The sequence below is a fragment of the Hippocampus guttulatus genome, chromosome 14 (genome assembly GCF_054856545.1).
Source record: "Hippocampus guttulatus isolate MCC_2025c chromosome 14, RoL_Hgut_1.0, whole genome shotgun sequence".
NCBI lineage: Eukaryota > Metazoa > Chordata > Actinopteri > Syngnathiformes > Syngnathidae > Hippocampus > Hippocampus guttulatus.
In genome coordinates this window covers 17872060-17887246 of record NC_141274.1, presented here as the reverse complement: position 1 = coordinate 17887246, position 15187 = coordinate 17872060, and the positions used below count along the sequence as shown (strand labels likewise).

General features: G+C 40.6%; 1 protein-coding gene across 3 annotated transcripts in view; it reads right to left on the bottom strand.

Annotated features, from left to right (window-relative positions):
- LOC147195565 (zinc-alpha-2-glycoprotein-like) overlaps nt 1-15187 on the bottom strand; it is a 42191-nt gene that overhangs the window by 18464 nt on the left and 8540 nt on the right. For all 3 annotated transcript variants that reach the window (XM_086128524.1, XM_086128522.1, XM_086128523.1), the window contains one exon: nt 6618-6884. In XM_086128524.1, coding sequence (XP_085984650.1) covers nt 6618-6825 — 208 coding nt within the window. In that variant the 5' untranslated portion in view covers nt 6826-6884. The remainder of the gene's footprint in view (nt 1-6617; nt 6885-15187) is intronic.

Here is a 15187-nt window from a genome sequence, read left to right as displayed (position 1 = left end):
TAACAAAATACAGTAAACATATATATTTTTAAAAAATATATTTTTTAAGTCCGCAAAAAGTCCGCAAACAGTCCACGAGAAGCTGCAAAAATCAGCAAAACAACAGCGAGTCACATAGAGCAACATATACAGTACTGCAATACATGTATATGATTTATTCATTTATTTATTTTTAATGAATATGTTTGAAAAAATCCGCGATGCACTGAAGCCGCGATAAACAAACCGCGAAATAGCGAGGGATCACTGTACAATAAAAATCAAAGCTTCATCTGATAATTACCTACAAATCATGTCAATGTTCCGTCACTTTTTGCAGCTGATACGATCCAAGCCCCCCACAATCGATGAATTTCTATCAAGTAGAGTTTTTATTTTTGTTAAGTTACAATTTAGGGGCGGGGGGATATGCCTCTATGAAGCTGCTATCCACCCCCCCAGTGGTACCCAATATCCTAAATGTAACTTGAAATGTAACAATGAAAAATTATGAATAACTACCAAGCCACAGACTGCGTTTTTCTGCACCCTGGCAGCGGACGAGGACAATGAAATGTTGGATGCTGGTAACTACGTTAAAGTTTTCCTTGTTCGTGTAAAATAGCCTATCGAAAGTACTTTGTAGAATCCTGTGTCACGTTGATCTACCCAGCCAGCCAGGGAGCCTGAGGGAGCCGGGAGACAACCAGCCAGCGCGCGTGAAAGAGAAGGCAGCCCTTGCGGCGACGACCGCAGGGGAGCCAGCGACCACGAGGACCCAGGAGACGTCCACCCAGCAACCGCGAGGGAGCCAGCGACAACAGCGAGGGAGCCAGCGATGACGGCGAGAGAGCGCGCGACGACAGCGAGGGAAACAACGACGACTGCGAGGGAGCCAGTGTCGACCGCGTGGGAGCGGGAAATTCACATCCCAAAAACATGGACTTCCAACCCTTTGAAGATACTGACTATAAGCCATTCAATCCCGAGAACAATTTGGACCCGGACAATAACTTCTTCAAGAACAAACAAAGGGTAACAAACTCTGACTATGCCTGGATGAACAATTCAACACTAATATAAAATTGGAAAATGCACTTTCAGTAATACACTTAAACAGTAGAAGTCTCTATAAAAACTTCACAAAAATCAAAGAATACCTGACTAAATTCAATAAATTTAAAATAATTGCCATATCAGAAACTTGGCTTGATGAAGATAAAACAAGTGAAATGGAAAGAGAAGGTTATGAAATGTTTGCAACTAATAGGGAAACAAAAAAGGAGGGGGTATATGTAGACAAAACTTAAATGCAGTAAAATCGAGAGATTGACAAACACAATAGAAAACCTAATGGAATGTCTAACCATTGAAATACATTATAAAAAGGCATCAAATATCATCATAAGTTGCATCTATAGGACACATGGATCATGTATTGACACATTCAATAAAAAACTAACAGATATGCTCAGTGACTACAACGATAAGAAAACACGAATACTGTGGTGACTTTAACATTGACTTATTAAACCCAAATGGACACAAAAAACAACTGACTTCATAAATACTATGTACAGCAACAGCCTTTTCCCAGTAATCCTGAAACCTAGCAGAATAACAGTTGACACGGCCACATTAATAGATAACATTTTTATAAATAAGATTGATCATAAAATGGAAAGTGGACTTCTCATTAATGACATAAGTGACCATCTACCTGTCTTTGCAGTTTTTCATAATTATTTTGATAGAAAAGCAAAGTCAACAACTCACATAACAGAAATAAGACTAAGAACCCAACGCTCCATCGATGCTTTTAAGCAAGACCTAGAAAAACATAACTGGACCGAGGTCTACTCAAACGAAGACCCAAATATAGCGTTTGAAGTATTTCAGTCTACCATAATCTCCCTATTTGATAAACATTTTCCATTAACTAAAGTCTCCAAAAAGTATAAAGACCCAAGTAAGCCATGGATAACGAAAGGCATAGAAAACGCATGTAAAAAGAAAAACAATTTATATAAATTGTTTTTAAAATTGAGAACTGAAGAAGCAGAAAAAATATATAGGACCTATAAAAATAAACTAGTAAATATTATAAGAACCAGTAAAAGAGATCATTATCATGCACTATTAGAGCAGAATAAAAGTAACACACAAGAAATATGGAAAATACTTAATCAAGTAATCAGAAATAGTCCTAAAAAAATGGATTATCCAGAGTATTTTATCAAAGGCAAAAATACTATTCTGGAAAAAACTGCAGAAATAGCAACTGAATTTAATGAGTATTTTGTCAACATCGGCAGTAACCTAGCAAAACAAATTCCTGATCCAACAAACTTTGAAATAGATAGATACGTAGAAAAAAACTCCTCCACGATGTTCCTTACTGCTGTAAAACAAGAAGTATCAAATATTGTAAGAACGTTTAAAAATAAAAAGTCAATTGATTGCTTTAATATTGATATGACAATAATAAAACAGATTATAGAATTTGTAGTGCGACCTTTCACGCACATATGCAACCTGTCATTCAAAGCTGGTATCTTTCCATCAAAAATGAAAATTGCTGAAGTTATTCCAATTTATAAAAGTGGAGAAAGACATTTGTTTACAAATTATAGACCAATATCACTACTCCCACAATTCTCAAAAATATTAGAAAAACTATTCTCTAGCAGACTTGATAGCTTTATACAAAAACATGCGCTGTTAAGTGAGAATCAATATGGCTTCAGGGAAAAACGGACCACCTCAATGGCAGTTATGGAGTTTGTGGAAGCAATAGCCACTAATATAGACAACAAAGAATTTACTGTTGGGGTTTTCCTAGATCTAAAAAAAGCTTTTGACACAATAGATCACAGTATATTATTGAAAAAACTAGAAATATATGGCATTAGAGGTGTAGCTTATAAATGGATAAAAAGTTATTTAGAAAACAGATATCAGTATGTGCAGCTCAACAATAAAAAAACGAATCAACTGAAAATCACTCATGGAGTTCCTCAGGAGTCAGTGCTTGGTCCAAAACTATCCATCTTATATATAAATGATATCTGCAAAGTCTCAGAACAATTTAAATGTGTCCTATTTGCTTATGATACAACTTTCTACTGTTCTGGAATAAATCTGAAACAGCTCCTGACAACTGTAGAAAATGAATTAAACAAATTAAAAACCTGGTTCGACAGAAATAAATTGTCACTTAAATTGAAAAAATCTAAGTTAATTGTTTTTGGCACAAGACCAATCAAACACCAAGCTAAAATTATGGTAAACTCAATTGAGATAGAAAGAGCGTATGAAACCAAGTTTCTCGGATTAGTAATAGACTCAAAACTATGTTGGAAGCCACATATCGATAACGTAAAAAGAAAAATAGCCAAAACCATAGAGATCCTCTACAAAACCAAGGAAGTGCTAAATAAGAGATCTTTGCACACATTATACTCTTCATTATTATTCCCATATATGACCTACTGTGTGGAAATATGGGGAAATGCCTGCAAAACAAACACACTCCCTATTCTAAAACTACAAAAAAAAGCAATTCGAATTATGAATAGATCAAAATATACGGAACCCACAAATCCACTATTTATCAAATTAAATACTGAAGATATCACCTATATATGTTATATGTTTAGCTTAAAACTTTGTATCAGACAGGTCGACTTTGACACTAGTCTCTGTCCTGAACATCTGCTGAAGTACTTGAAACAAAGAATGTAGTGTGAAGTTTAGATTCTATTTTCACTTGGTTAATTAACAGCCCCCGAGGGTTTTCTTGCCTCCTCCACCTCGTAAAAGTCCTTGAAGGCTGTCAAGTGCCTTCGAAGAGGAACCCTAATCTCAAGATTTGTGGACCAGCAGATATGGTCTGTACTTTGACTGCCCACCCCTAATTAACATAATTAACATACTATGCCTATATGTACGTGTGACTGTAGTTGCTCGGGGCTTCCTGATGAAATCTGAGACTCACAGGAGCCCGAATCGATTCGTGTTGTGCCCTGAATGTTCAGTAAAACATCTTGCAAGAACTTCTCCATTTCCAGCCTCTGACTTTTGCACATCAACTCAGCCCGAATCAAAGGAACACGCGGAGGACCTGGGGAAGTGGAGAACGGTCAAGGGATCCCGCCGTGTCGACAACAACACGCTTCCCCCTGCTTGATCATCCTCCAACAATACGATGAAATTTTATGACCTGGTTGACTTTAAAATCGGCCAATTAATGTACAAAGCACACAATAACCTGCTCTGCCAAAACATTCTAAAGTTTTTCGAAATTCGAGAAAGCAGCTATGATTTAAGAGGTACCAACTTATTCAAAAAACTCAAAACAAGAACAAACATCAAGCAAAGAAGTGTATCTATCAAAGGTGTTAATCTGTGGAATAATTTCGAAACGGACCTGAAAATGAGTAAATCGCTTGCTGAGTTCAAAAACAAATTCAAAAAAATAGTACAAACAACCTAGATCAATAAGAGTTAAAATGAAAAATTCTAAACATTAAATATAATGATAAATCAGAACTAAGTTGATAAATAGAGAAAGGTATTGAAATATCCATTATGAATACAAGAGAAAATTGACACAAGAGTGCGAGGGTGTGTATGTATAAAATCCCGATACAAACCAAAAGTTGTAAAAATATCACGGTTAAGGGTAAAGTATGAGCCTTAATGGAGACTTCTTTCTTCTTACTTTCTTTCTTTTCTGATTGATATAAAAATGATTTATTAGATATAAACACATAACGGGGTAGGACTAGATAAGTTTTTTACTTCTTCCTACTCCCTTGAACATAATAACTGTGTTGAATGAAGACTGATTTCTTTCTTTTTTACTATTTTATTTACCATATTTTCACGACCATTCGGGGCACCGTATGGTTGGGTGCAGTCTCATTAATGGGTGCTATTTCTGTATTTGACACATAGACAAAACGCACTGTATTATTGGGCGCAGTTTTACAGTGGTAAAACATACGCCAGCTTAAACATACGGCATGCATGCGCGCACGCTAAAAACACGTTAGCTTGAAGCATACGGTAGCATGCCAAGACATACAGATACAAGCTAAAAACACGTTTTTAAAAAGGCAACGGAAGCAAAACTGAGTTCCGTTGTATTTTATTTAGCCATCGTACAATGTACTCACGTTTTTCGATCAATCATCACCCAGAAATCCATCAAAGTCCTCATCCTCTGTATCAGAATTGAACAATTGTGCAAGTACCGGTAATCCATCAAAAACGCCGGGTTCCCTCTCGTTGTCAGAGTCACTCTCATTGCCATGTGGCTCCACAGAAATGATGCCGGCTTTGCCAAAAACTCGAATAACAGTGCAAGCAGACACGTTCGTCCAAGCAGCCACAATCCATTCGCAAATTGTGGCGTAACTCTCTGCCTCTCACTCTTTGTAACGTTGTGTTTGCCATCGATCATTCATTGTTCCCATGCTGCTCGCAACTTTACTTTGAACGCCCGATTGATGCCGATGTCCAGCGGTTGGAGTTCTTTAGTCAAGCCTGGGAATAACGGCAAGCTCAGAGTTCATTTGCTTGACTTGGTTTTTCACCGCTGCTGTGAGATGGCCACGCATGCCAAAAGCATAAGCGATGGCTTGAAGTTTGAACTGAGCTTTGTAGGCGTGTCTCTTTGTAGAATTTATTTTCGGGGGTTCTTAGAAACCAAAACCGAAGTTGTTTTGCAACAATGCACATAGCCACACTCTATACAGGTGTTGGTACCTGCTTGTAGCGTCCCTTTAGCGTCCACTTACACGCCCACCCTTCACTCATTGGCGGACTGCTTCCCCGCATGCCTGTCACTCACGTCTGCCTTTTCTCTCTCTTTCTCTCCATATATGTATATATACACGCCCACCCTTCACTGATTGGCCGACTTCTTTGCCGCATGCCTGTCCACAGTCACTTCCGCCTTTTCTCTATATAAACAGCGTGTCGGCTGTCAGTCAGGTTTTGGAACTCAGCGCATAGACAAGACGCTCCGCATCATAAGGCGTCCTGTCCATTTTGGAGAAAATTTTAGACTTTTAATGGCGCCTTATAGTCGTGAAAATACGGTAATCGAAGACGGTGGAAAAAGCAGAGCGGGTACCAGGTCCTGCATTTTCCGACAAAACTATGAATTGGAAGGGTTGGGAAAAATGACATACACAAATGAAATGAACACCGCAGGTTAATTTTTATGGATTTTAGAATATTTCCCTGAAAATTATGGAAAATTAAGAACATAATTTTACAACTTCTTTTTTTATGGATTTTTATGAACTTTAAGGACCCGTACGAACCCTATTTATCACTCAGCTTCTTTGCTGAGCATACTTAGCAATCTTCATTGAATAGCTTCCTCAGCAAGCTTCATTTTTTTTTTTTTTCCCTCTCCCTACCCAGCGTTTTTCCTTTCTGAATTCTGATTGTAATTTCCCCATTGCGGGACAAATAAAGGATATCTTATCTTATTTGTCAACTTGTGTTAACTATGTTGGTTAGCTTCATCTGTTAGCTTTAAAAATTAGCTGCCTTTGATAACATTTTGAGAATTCTTAAGAAGGTGCCAAGGCTAAGGAGGCGGGCATGGAAGGTTTACCCACCGTCTGATTGGTTGAATCTATCCTTTAGTATTCGCATGTTGATGTTTCCAAAGTGTTCCTGTTTTTCCCAAAAAGCCGTCTGCTTTGCCCAGTAGTTAGGTTCTTCGTGGAGGATGGCGTCCATCCAGTTTTGTTTAGCCACGGCCACCTTGGTGCGGCTGTCATAATATTCCGTCATCATACCGTCCACCACCACCACCGCCATCATGGACGGAAGACGCGGGATGTTGCTGGTCACCGTGTACACGTGCCACAGAGAGTGGAGGGCTGCAAACAACAAAAAGCATTTCTTTGCATTAGAGTTGCAAAAAGTAATCAATATTTTGACAACTAAGTGATTACCACTAGGTGTGTGCCATTTCATACCTTCTACGATTATATTTTTCATAAAGTCCTACATTATTGCAATATTGATGATGCTGATGCATAACAATGTCGGAGAGCGAGAGCAGTGCTACTTTGTCCTCAAATGCGGAGTTAGTGCTTAAAAGGGAAGCCATCTCTGTCGTGTGGAGGTGGTTTGGCTGCATTTGGTCAGAAATACAACAGTATACTGACCACATACAATACAGTGAACATTCTCTAGAACGGACTCGTGTTTGCGCTGTCCAATCTGTCCTGATAACAGAAATTCCTCATTTGGGAAATGAGCATGGTATATGTCCTTTATGAACCTGCAAGTATGTTGACAAAATACACGTGAAACAACACAATCAATAAAATACAAAAATATACTGTCCAAAAACTGTTTATATAACAAAAACTGCAATACAGGTGTATCCAAAAAAAAAAAAAAAAATTACAACAGTACAATATGTAGAGTATTTTAATGTTTATTTTTTCTGTCTTGGGGAAAACGTGTCTATTTTGGATTGTTTTGTTGGATGCATTATTTGGTTTATGACAATGTTTGCCGGCGTGTCATACAGTTTTCTTGCTAGTTGCAAGTAACTGTCCCGTTGATCACCTATGTCTGGTGATTCTTGTGCATACTGAAGGATTTTTGTTGCCATTTGCATTGCTTCCTTGCTGGATGGTGGCTTGTCATCAGGAGTTGAATCCATGCCTTGTTTTTTAAAGTTTTGTAGATTTGCGTCTTTCCGACTCCAAGTGTCTCCTGGATGTTTTCTACTTTGTGTCCAGCCTCGCTCAAACGGATGCATTTCACTCACTCCGCGACAGTCATTATAGTTCTTCTACGTTTCGATGCCATGATCTACACGACGTAAGTGAATAAAGTTAAAATCTTTTGCAATTACAGTAAAATGCACGCCAATAAAGTCACTTACACTTTAGTCAGTTTGAGTGAACGCTGGCGCGTTTTGGCTGCCGCTGCACAACCCGTATTGTTTTGTGTTTTTTGTTATTGTAAAGTGTCCTTGGGTGTCTTGAAAGGCGCTTATAAATAAAATGTATTATTATTATTATTATTACACGTCATCGTTTCGGATCTGATGAATGAAAACGGCGAAGCGAAGACGTTTCTTCCGTCGTGTCGAGTGGGCACTGCTTTTTAAGATAGTGCTGCGATCTACGGGACATAAGTGAATAAAGTTAAAATCTTTCGCAATTAGAGTAAAACGCACGCCAATAAAAAGTCACTTACACGTCGTCGTTTCGGACCTGATGATCGAAAAAGGCGAAGTGAAAACGTGTCTTCCATTGTGTCTTTCCGTCGCATCAGGTGGGCGTTTGCGTGTATTTAAAGGCCAAGTGTACAGTAATTTCATGAAATGCCAAATAGGGTCACAATGAAAGTACTTAAACATTGTCCACCAAATAAAGCATGAAAAAATAATTTATATGTTGTATATTTGACAAAATAATCGATTTTCCCAAGTTCCAGCCTGAAAGGGGAGGAACCCGGAAACGATACGTCACATGGAGAACAGCGATGGCAGAGCTCCATACGGCAGAGATGAAAAGCATTTCAAACAATGATTCAAACAGCGATACAAGCGATCGATCGAGCGCAAGTGAGGATATCCAAGTTTTTGAAGAGTTGGAGGAAGAAGGGGAGGTTGGAATTTTACATGTTGGACCTTACATATATGAGCCAGACGCTAATCAGGATGCAAAACAATGTGCCCACAAGACCTGACATGGAATGGAGACAAGACCCATCGAGATCACAAGCTTGGTAAGATATAGGCTGGTATTATGTTTATGATTTGAAGATGCAGGCATATGCACATAATTGTCTGATGACATTGTTTAAAAAAAAAAATCAGACTTCATGTTCAAGCAGTTAGCCTACTCGGTACTTCAGTATTCTTTTTAGCAAATAATTTTTTGACTTGTACTTGAGAGATTTTTGTAATGACTTTTTTAAACTTTTGTACAGTATTCCATCCATATACTTGTTTATGAAAACATTTGATTCAAAATATACAACAGAATTATTGATTGATGGGTATAGAATCAGAATCAGAATCGTCTTTATTGGCTAAGTATGTAGAAGACACAAGGAATTTGTCTCCAGTATAAAACGCTGCATTAGTATCATCCTAAACAAGGACATGACAAATAAGTATGGCAGGACATTCCGTAATGTAAGTGAACAGTAGTGCGGTGGTACCACCCAGTGACAACTGTGAGCAATACGCTTGTTCAATAAAATGTATGCTCATGGTGTCATCGCTCAGTATTTTACTTTTTTTTTTTCAAGTGTACTTGTGGTAAATGCCAGCAAAGGCCTACAGCAGTTGAATGTGTTTGCTGCCATGAAATTCAAGAAGTAGTGACTGTATGTCGACAAGGAGCGGAACACTTCAATCAGGTGATTGACTGCATCACCAACCATCCTGGACTCAATGCTGTGTGCCTAGACCAGTGGTTCTCAATTATTTTCTGTCATGCCCCCCCCAAGGAAGAGGAAAACATCTCGCGTCCCCCCTCCCCCGGACGGCGATAAATAGTATCATTTGTCTATATAATTGTTACAAGTACACCTTTGCATAACACTGTATCCTTATTAACATATAAGAGAATAAATAAAAGAAAGAAATATGGACCAACTTTATGGACCAACTTACAACAAAGCTTGTAAGCTTTAGTAACTGCAACACAAAAGGTCTAAAGTGCATCTGAAATTCGAAAATAACATTGAATCCTTAATTTAACAATAAATATTTTTTGACTGACCATGTCAAACAATACGATACTGTAAAATAAAATGACAAACTCAATAACTAATAACGCATCCAAACTAATCACCAACATTATCTCAGGAGCACAATATTTAAAAAAAAAAAAACCTTTAACCATCCATCCATCCATCCATTTTCCACCGCTTATCCAGGGTCGGGTCGCGGGGGCAGCAGCTTTAGGAGGGAAGCCCAGACTTCCCTCTCCCCAGCCACTTCTTCGAGCTCTTCCTGGCAGATCCCGAGGCGTTCCCAGGCCAGCTGGGTGACATAGTCTCTCCAGCGTGTCCTGGGTCGTCCCCAGGGTCTCCTGCCAGTGGGACATGCCCGGAACACCTCACCAGGGAGGCGTCCAGGAGGCATCCTAATTAGATGCCCGAGCCACCTCATCTGGCTCCTCTCGATGTGGAGGAGAAGCGGGTCTAATCTGAGCCCCTCCCGGATGACCAAGCTTCTCACCTTATCTCTAAGGGAGAGCCCAGACACCCTGCGGAGAAAACTCATTTCGGCCGCTTGTATCCGGGATCTCGTTCTTTCGGTCACGACCCATAGCTCGTGACCATAGATGAGGGTTGGGACGTAGATCGACCGCTAAATTGAGAGCTTCGCCCTTTCGCTCAGTTCCTTCTTTACCACAACAGACCGATACAACGTGTGCATCACAGCAGACGATGCACCGATCCGCCTGTCGATCTCTCGCTTCCTCCTGCCCTCACTCGTGAACAAGACCCCAAGATACTTAAACTCCTCCACTTGGGGCAAGATCTCCTCCCCGACCCGGAGAGGGCACTCCACCCTTTTCCGACTGAGGACCATGGTTTCAGATTTGGAGGTGCTGATCTTCATCCCAACCGCTTCACACTCAGCTGTGAAACGCTCCAGTGAGAGTTGGAGAGCCCTGCTTGAAGGAGCCAACAGTACCACATCATCTGCAAAAAGCAGAGATGCAATACTGAGGCCACCAAAACGACCAACCATGCACTCGCGCACATATGCACGCACGCCAGAACGGCCTGAACATGAACGAAACCTAAAGACACGAACATACAAATATTTTTTCCCCCCATTTTCCTCCTCCTACCCCTTGCGGTCGACTTGGGACCAGTCCACTGGCTCGTGGTCGATTGCGATCGACGTATTGGGCACCCCTGCCTTGACATTAGAGGTCATTCACTGATGAGCTTGGCGTTTAGCGCCGTTGAGCGGTGATTCAGTCATCTGATTGGTTGCCCTTGAAGATATCACCTATATATGTTATACGTTTAGCTTAAAACTTTGTATCATAGACAGGTCGACTTTGACTATTAGGTCTCTGTCCTGAACATCTGCTGAAGTACTTAAAACAAAGAATGTAGTGTGAAGTTTAGATTCTATTTTCACTTGGTTAATTAACAGCCCCCCGAGGGTTTTCTTGCCTCCTCCACCTCGTAAAAGTCCCTGAAGGCTGTCAAGTGCCTTCGAAGAGGAACCCTAATCTCAAGATTTGTGGACCAGCAGATATGGTCTGTACTTTGTCAAAATGCCAAGATCGAACTACATTGACCTTTCTTTGTTTCTGATTTTTACAAAAGGGGAAGGACTGCCCACCCCTAATTAACATAATTAACATACTATGCCTATATGTACGTGTGACTGTAGTTGCTCGGGGCTTCCTGATGAAATCTGAGACTCACAGGAGCCCGAATCGATTCGTGTTGTGCCCTGAACGTTCAGTAAAACACTTCTCCATTTCCAGCCTCTGACTTTTGCACATCAACTCAGCCCGAATCAAACGAACACGCGGAGGACCTGGGGAAGTGGAGAACGGTCAAGGGATCCCGCCGTGTCGACAACAACACGCTTCCCCCTGCTTGATCATCCTCCAACACCCTCTATGTCAATCAAGTAACGGGATTGATGATAGGCTGATGCAGTACGTTCTGTGTATTTAGCCCCGTTGTTTGAATGGCTTTGCAGTGTTGTGTCCAAGGACCGGCAACCCGAGGCCAAGGCCAAGGACTTGGAAAATTTTCCGGGGCAAGGCCAAGGCCAAGGACTTGCCTCCGAGGCCAAGGCCAAGGACCAAGGACTGATTTTGAAACTGAGGCCAAGCCGAGGACATGTATAAAATAATGCTATCATACCACTTGGCAGGTCTTCATGATTTGCAACACCCCTCCATCATAACGCTTTGCACTCCCCAACGCTTGAATGAAGTGTTTTTATTCAAAGAGTAGAACAGTCAGGGTACATGTTATTTATACTGAGAAAAATAAAATAAAATCATATGGTATACATTTATGAATTAATGTTTTAGTGCAGTAGTTTCTTAATATGAAGTAGATCAACACTCAACAGGCATGACATGGCACGGAACATAAGTTGAGAAGTGACTTTGCATAGAAGTCAATCACTGACTGCAGAAAAAGCGGTAATCTCTCAGTGATAATTTTACAGTTTACCGGCAGCGAGTCCTAGGGACTCGCTGATCAGAAAAGTATGAGTGCCATTATGGATTGAGAGAGTCCCAAATTTGAAATTCTGAAAGGGTCTACTTATTCAATTGCATATGATAATAACACAAACAACAATATATACTGTACATACAATGACAAACAAATGCTGCAAAAATTTAAATAATTCAGGAGCAGGCCTGAGGATTTCGGAAATTCACGGTAACCGTTTTTCGGTTCCGTCGGATTACCCAATGGGAAACCACGATAACAAATGTTGGGTTCCGTAAACGTTCATCATGGGAACCCATTTTTCTATTTTGACTCATATTGATAATCAAGAATTCCGAAACTCAAAAGTATAATGTTTCAAGGGTCAATGTTTGAAAACTATGCATTAACAATGAACATTACATCAGCAGCTGTGTACTCCAGGTTTATTCCAAAAAATAAATGGATCAAAAACTGGTGTACTCATGTGGCGTCATCAGAGTATTTTTTCCAATCTCAAACTGCAAAGATTAATTGACTGATAATCATTAATACAGGTAAATGTGGCTTGACATCCTCTTCCCAAGACGATGCATGTATAATCTACGATCAATTTGACGAAAGAATTTAACACACGTTATCATTAGTTCTACCAACAGTTAACATTAGCATTACTACACCTTGTGACGAATGTTTTATTCATAAAGTTACCATGCTACAACCAGTAAATTATAGAATAACCAATACCGTTTCATAATATTTTTCACAGCGATTAGCCTATAAATCTAATGACCAATTTGCCTCGTAATCGTGCCTCGCATCGTATTTCGCTCTCGCGTTCTGTGCATACGTCACAGGTGAGTTTAGTGATACGCCCTTTGGACGATTCATACGAAAAATCTGACAAGCATTCCCATTTCTTAAATATTGTAATTAGTAGACCTTGGTGAGTTTTTTTCGCCGCCATCTCAAACTTTCATCCGCGCGATTCCTCAGTTTGCGGACTAAAATAACAACCCACATGCGCACATAACGTCATCTGTTGTGTCCCCCCCCCCCCCCCCCAACACTGAAAACAAAACAAAACGAAAGTAAATTAGAAGAAACACACTCACACACCACACCACATCACAAACACACATACAGGCCCAGTGAAATCGCGTGGATCACACAGTCAATTCAAGTGCGGTGACTTTTATAATTAAACTATTTTTCGGTACCGTGAAAATGACGCCACGGAAACGACACGCTACCGGTAACGATTGTCACTGTGAAATCCTCAGGCTTGCCGCAGTTTTTTTGTTTGTTTGTTTTGACTGAGAAATTTCCTTGCGTCCCAAAAACGCACATTGTTTGGAACTGTGTGTCCCGTGGGAAAATTATGTGTCTAGGACGCGGGACGCGGAGGTAACGAGATGGCTGAATCTCTAACCATTCTCTGAGTACTACTATTATTACCACTACCACTAATACTACATTAGTTAATACCTTCAACTTCACAATAATAATAATAAATAATTAAATCAACCATGATTTTAAACTATGTAATATCAATAGTCATTATTCCAAACATGAGAAAGCATTCAGCAAACATAACTGGAATCGAGCAAAAGGACTCCAAATCCCAACGGCCAAACCCGGAAGTGAACTGCCGACATTATTGACTCCAGCTGTAATGCAAATTACTTGGTTCAAACACACATTCTAGTGCGACCGCACAAACGTGACGACTGTGCAAAAATAACTAAATAAAAGACACCACTGTTACAGAAAGGCTTTACACGCTATTTAAACTGCCGATCGCGAACGTAACAAACCGTGATTGAAACTAACTGTGATGCCGCTCTTTATACGTTGCGCTAACTGTTACCTGTCAGTGGCAGACCCGCACCTCTTAAAGCGCCAGAGTTAATCCATCAATATGGGTTTCCTTGGATGGAATTTATTAGATTCCTTCGTGATTTTTGCGGTCCTTATACAAGGGATTCGAGGCTCTAATCCCTCATTGTGTTCGAGGACCGGCAATCTGAGGCCAAGGCCAAGGCCAAGGACTTGATTCCCGAGGCCAAGGCCAAGGCCAAGGACCAAGGACTTGACTCCAAGGCCAAAGCCGAAGACCAAGGACCGGCCCCTCGAGCCCGTCCTCAAGGCCAAGGACCGGCTCGAGGAACACATCTCTGTGGCTTTGCCACCAGCGAGGCATTTTCGACGCTTGTCGTGTGAAACCCGGGAGCCGCATTGAACCAGCCAAAGAGCCGCATGCGGCTCGCGACCCGCAGGTTGGCCACCGCTGATTTAGAGTGTTATATTAATCTGCCATGCATGTTTTTCGAATGTGTGAGGAAATCGGAGTACCCGGAGAAAACCCATGCAGGCGCGGGGAGAACATGCAAACTTCACAAAGGAAGACCGGAGCTGGAATCGAACTCGATGCACATTTTTCCATATAATTTTCCATAAATATAAAAAACATTTACCATTTATTGAAAATACAGTAAATATTCCCATCCCCGGAATTCTATGGAAAGGAATATCCTTCACCCGGAATAAAAACCTATGCATTAACATTTTGACTACGATATTACATGTTACCGGAAGTTGCGTAAGCGGAAATCCCACTACCCGTAACCCGGATGGAGACGTCATGCCGCGGGAGTTTAAATACATGCAACGCCCACCCGATGCTACGGAAAAGAGACGACTCTGAGACAGGTTTTCACTTCGTAATTTACATTTATCCGATCCAAAACGACGACGTGTAAGTGAGTTTTTATTGACGACGTGTAAGTGAGTTTTTATTGGCGTCCATTTTACTGTACGTAATTGCGAAATATTTTAACTGTACGTATTCACTTGTGCCCTGTAGATCTTGGCATCGAAACGTCCAAGAACTGTTCTGACTGTCGCAGAGCGGGTTAAATGCATCCGTTTGAGCGAGGCCGGGCACACAGTTAAAAGCATCCAGGAGACACTTGGTGTCGGAAAAACCCAAATCTATGAG